At 34.5% G+C, this 5,913-nt stretch overlaps 1 protein-coding gene across 1 annotated transcript; it reads left to right on the forward strand.

Moving 5' to 3' along the window:
• Positions 1–1,180: 1,180 nt before the first annotated feature.
• Positions 1,181–2,515, forward strand: LOC106754455. The gene has a single exon (XM_014636469.1). The coding sequence runs from the start codon at positions 1,181–1,183 to the stop codon at positions 2,513–2,515; it is 1,335 nt and encodes a 444-aa protein (XP_014491955.1).
• The last annotated feature ends 3,398 nt before the right edge of the window (positions 2,516–5,913 follow it).

Genomic DNA, 5,913 nt, shown 5'->3' on the forward strand with positions numbered 1-5,913 from the left:
TGAAATTAAACATTTTATTAAAAGAATGTGCAAGTAAGACCACTTGGTTATAGAGGATTTAATACCTTGTCATGAACAAGAAAATCCAAAAGCTTAACGTCTTAGATAAAGGGTGAAAGCAAATAAATGATTTTGGTATAATATTTGTAACTATTTTCACCTCCACATGAGTGGAAAACAGATAATTCAAGAACCTAAGTACTTGAAGTTGTGATAAGCTTAGAGATATATTTTCTTTACAGTTCAACAACAACACATAGGTTAACAATGAAACAGGAAAAAATAGGAACTAAAAATAAGAAAAGAATTCCAATTTGCAGTTAAGTTGATTGTAGAAATGCGTAGCATACAAAATGCATTCAGAAATAGTAACATTTGCCAATTACACTTGAGAATTGCCATTTAAAATGAACAAACTCATACATCTTTCTTCACTACAGTTTTGATTATTTTCATTAGTGTTGTGTTTTTTCTAGTAATCTTCTCTTAAATCTAATAATCCTCACTTATTTTTTCCCATTTCTCATAGTAAAATCTTGTAACAGTGATATGTCTAATAAAATACTGAACACTTGACAATGCCTACCCAATCAGCAACTAACTGTTTAGATGGGGATAGGTGAACCACATCTTCTTTCTGCATGTAAATTGATTCCATCAGCACTATGCTACTATTTTTGCTAATTGGATCATTCTTTGGGTCCATTATTTCTTCTCTTCCAGTTAGTGCTCCCAAAGAAGGTACAAAAAACTCAGCCACTGCAAGTAGAAAATCTGGTCAGTTTTAAGGTAATGAAAAACAATTGTGGTTAGTCATCAAAATTGCTGAACTTGGTATTTATTAAAATTGTCTATTCCAAATCAATGACTAATAGATTTTGGTATTTACTACAGTTGTTTCTAGGGCGTTCGCTCTCTGTTCTCTGATTTATCATCTTTGTACAATCACCCTGGGAAGGTTAGTCTTGTTACATATATTCACACTATTGGGCGTTTGAGATTTTGTATGCTTATTTTATTGTGCCATTTATTCATGCGGTTGAAGATTGTTGATTTATTGTACTAGAACTGAATATTCATTTGTATCATTTTCAATCTCCAGGCAACAATTTCACAACTAAGTAGGAGAACTACTTAGTTTTGAACATAGGTCGTTTTAATGGACAAATCATGGATAAACATGCCTCGAAATACAAGTCAATATTCGAGAGGATTGAATGCCTTCTTGGACTTCGCATTAACTAATAGTGGTGTTAGGGGAAAGATAATATGTCCATATCAGAAATGCAATTTTAAGAAATGGCAAAGTCGTGAAGAGGTATATGATCACTTAATTTTTAAACCTTTTCCAAAAGAGTATACAGTGTGGCTTCTACACGGGGAGAGAAGAGTACATGACGAAGCGCCTCAAGTAATGGCTGAAGCTCCTCAAGTAATGGTCGAAGAAGATGGTGGAAGAGTTGAAATTAATGATAATATGTGTGAAATGATTAATGATGTATTTGCAAATCATTGCTCTAACAACGACATGGCGGATGATGACGAGATAGGTGCAGAGTCAAGCCATGCTAGAAGTCATGATGGGACAAATTTTTTTGAATTAATGCAAGATGGACAACAAAGTTTATATGAAGGATGTGATAAATATTCGAAACTTTCATTCTTGGTGAAGTTGTGTCACGTCAAATGTCTATACAGAATAAGTGACAAAGCTATGTCCCCGATACTAGAGTTGTTAGCAGATGCATTTCAACATGCTAAAATTCCAAATTCATTCTATGAAGCCAAAAAATTCATTAACAAGCTTGGTCTTCATTACACCAAAATTGATGCTTGCCCGAATGATTGTATGCTGTATGTTGGAGAAGACAAAGATAGAGATTCTTGTAAGAAATGTAAGACATCAAGATGGAAGCCAAAAAAGAGAAATAGAATTGGTGATGATGTTGCTCTTAATAAGCGAAAGAAGATTCCTGCAAAGGTGTTAAGGTATTTTCCTCTAAAGCCCCGATTACAGAGGATGTTTTTATCATCTAAAATAGCTGAGCATATGAGATGGCATGCATCAAAAAGTACGGATGAAGGCATGTTAAGACATCCAAGAGATTCTGAAGCATGGAAGAAATTTGACCTTATGCACCCTCAATTTGCCTTAGACCCTCGAAATGTGAGACTCAGTTTGGCTACTGATGGGTTCAATCCATATGGAAACTTGAGCACCAATCATAGTATTTGGCCAGTTGTTCTCATACCATACAACCTTCCTCCTTGGATGTGTATGAAACAAAGTTCATTCATTCTCTCCATGATCGTTCCTGGAAAACGAGCACCAGGCAACAATATTGATGTTTACTTACAACCATTAATAGAAGAGTTGAAGGAGTTGTGGAACACTGGCATCAAAACTTTTGATTCATATNGGAATGAAGTATTTGATATGCGTGCAGCCATATTGTGCACTATTAGTGACTTTCCGGGACTTGGAACCTTATCTGGGTGGAACACACATACATGATTGGCATGTCCGAGATGTAATTTTGACACTACTCCTAAGAAGCTTGTCAAAGGTGGGAAATTTTGTTTTATAAGTCATCGTCGGTGGTTAGATGGAAGACATAGGTTTAGATTGGCTCATATGAGGTTTGATGGAACTATTGAACATAGAAGCCAACCAGTGGCAATCTCAGGTCATGATATCTTACAACAACTTGGTAATGTTCATGTTGAATTTGGGAAAGAACCTATAGTTGCGGAAAGGTCAAAAAGACAACGCACAATTGATCGTCCTAAGGTAGAGACTCTACAATGGCGAAAGAAAAGTATATTTTTTGACCTTCCTTATTGGGTAGATAACTTGTTGCACCACAATCTTGATGTTATGCACATTGAAAAAAATGTTTGTGACAATATATTGTTTACATTGTTGAATCATAGTACAAATAATAAATGCAAAGACAATCTAAAGGCAAGAAAGGACTTACAACTTTGGGGTATAAAACCATATTTGTGGCCTGATGAGAATGGTAGATATCTTCCTGCTATATATACATTGTCAAATGTAAATAAGGATATGTTTCTGAAAACTTTCAAGAATATAACTGTACCTGATGGTTACTCAAGTAACATCAGTAGATGCGTTGATGTCAAACAACGNAAGATTGGAGGACTAAAAAGTCATGACTCACATGTGTTGATGGANCAACTTCTCCCTTTGGCAATAAGAAAGACACTCCCTAAAGAAGTNTCGTCTATTTTGATTGATCTATGCTCGTTTTTTAAACAATTATGTAATAAAGTTTTGAAGATAGATGAACTTGTCCAATTACAAGACAGAGTTGTCCTCACATTGTGTCACATGGAGATGTTATTCCCTCCTTCTTTTTTCACAGTGATGGTTCATTTGATTGTCCATTTAGTAGAGGATGTCAAGCTTGGAGGACCTGTCCAATATCGATGGATGTATCCTATTGAGAGGTACTTGGGAAAGTTGAAGTCATATGTGCGTAATAAGGCACAAGTCGAAGGCTCAATAGCCGAAGGGTACATTGCAGAAGAATGCTTAACTTTTTGTTCTACATACTTAGATGGAATTGAAACCGTGTTCAATAGATTGTGTCGTGTTAATGATGAACCAAACATTGGCTCTTATACTGTGAGCACTTTATTCCCTCCAATCGGAAAACCAGTTGGAGGTTTCACTTATTTCACTCTATCTGCCAAGGAAAAGTTACAAGCACATCGTCATATCCTAACAAACATTGTGATAGTTGACCCATTTCTTCAGTAAGTATTCTCACTTGATCAATTCTATTAATTAGTCTTTTATTAGAAAGTAACTATGTATAATTTGGATACTTTGTGTAGGGAATTTAGAGACATTATACAGAGACAATTAAGAAATCAAAGTCGACAATCATCTTTGATAGACAAGAGAGTTCATAGAGAATTTACAGATTGGTTTTCACGTCGTGTACGTATATTTATACATTGGCACATTGATTGGTTTCATTCTATGTTATAATTTATAATTGACATGGAGATGTTATTTCTTTTTCCTTTTAGATAAGGAATGAGTCAACTAGCCTTCACTCAACTTATTTGAAATTCTTAGCCATGGGTCCGATTGATTGTGCAAAACGATATAGTGCCTATAATGTTAACGGATTCAAGTTTAGGATCTTGGAGCATGACGTATGGCTTAAAACACAAAATAGTGGAGTGTTTGGTACATTTGGGACAAGGAGTTATGCGAGTAGTAGCGATAATCAAATGCAATTCGGAGGTGTGCCTTATTATGGTCGATTAGTGGACATAATTGAAATAAATTACCATGGTCGTTTCTCAGTTGTCTTGTTCAAATGTATGTGGGCTAATACAACTACTTCTAAGGGGATTTTGACTGATGAGTTGGGATTTACAAGTGTAAGTTTTGGACACTTGATTCATACCGGTGATGATGATGATGACGAACCATACATTCAGACATCAGAAGCACAAATGGTATATTATGTAGATGACAAGTTTGATAAAAATTGGTGCATCCCTGTACATATAAAGCCTAGAGACTTGTACAACATGGGTGAAGATGATGTTGACAATTTTCATGAATGTGAACCATTTCAACAACAAAACATAGAAACATTATTTCCAGATGATGAAAGAAACATACCATTAACAAGGTTTATTTTGTTATTTTGTTTATTTTCAGATGATGAAAGAAATATATATGTTGTTATTCTGTTTATTTTCTTCTTTATTATATCTTATATAGGTAATTTAAGTTTTATTTATGTATTTTTTTGTAGACAACCTGAAGATGAAGAAAATGATAATTAATCATACACCAGAAAGTGCCTCTAATACATGGGGTCGTGTAGTCAATCATCCACCAGCTCCTCAAGTCCAATCCTCTCCTTCTCTATTTTCACCTCAAAGTACAGCTCCTGAAGTCCAATCCTCTCCTTCTCTATCTACATTTGTTCAATCATCAGTTCAAGTTAATGTAAGTGTTCTGTTTCTAGTCCTTTATTGGTACAAGGTTGAATTGTTCTTGAATTTAAATTTATCTTGAATTGTTCAATTTGATAGGATAGATTTGTTCAGACTCCCAAGTTGAAAGATGGTTTCCTTTTCTTTTTCCAAAAGGAAAACCAGTGCATTCAATTTAAAACTCTCTTTCACATTTATCCTTTATCCAGTTAAAATCACCCTAATCTCCATACTTTTCACGATGCTCATGTCCACCTCACAATAACTCTTTGCAATAAACCACTCTCCACCTCTAAATCTTTTTTTCATTTCTTAACTACGTACATTATGACAAAACCACACAATTAAAAAAACCTCACTGTATACCTTTCCTTTCTCTTTCTTTTCACTTATTTCATAAACCCTCTTAGTTTCTCAACAGCCGCAACCATTCTTTGTCAATGGAAGGAAACACTCTTTGGATTCTATAAAATATAATTTCTCCATCACTTCACAAGTTCCAAATGTCATGCACGAAAGCCACTTCTTTCTTCATGTACCATGCACATGTATAACGTGTAATAAGAGAAGATGCACATGCATGAAAATTACTAGAATCTGAGTTGAAGAAACAATAATAGAAAATAAGATCAATCAGAAAGTAGGTCGAAACTAACATCATATATAAGTAGATTTTTGTGACTGCTAATACATTGAACTTGAAGCTTCATGGTTCTTCTTCTATTCACAAAAGGGACACTTAAGATTATATAACAAAACAAGTAGAGCATGCATAAGCAAAGTCTTTACATCTGATAGCATGCGTGATTTTTGCTATTTTTTTGTGGCTGTTAAATCTGATTGGTTGTTCTATATTGATATCAAGTGCAGTCAAATGAAGATGCTCTTAAGTCAAATGAGGATACTTTGTTGGAAGTTGAACAA

The sequence above is a fragment of the Vigna radiata genome, unplaced genomic scaffold (genome assembly GCF_000741045.1).
Source record: "Vigna radiata var. radiata cultivar VC1973A unplaced genomic scaffold, Vradiata_ver6 scaffold_216, whole genome shotgun sequence".
In the NCBI taxonomy this organism is placed as follows: Eukaryota; Viridiplantae; Streptophyta; class Magnoliopsida; order Fabales; family Fabaceae; genus Vigna; species Vigna radiata.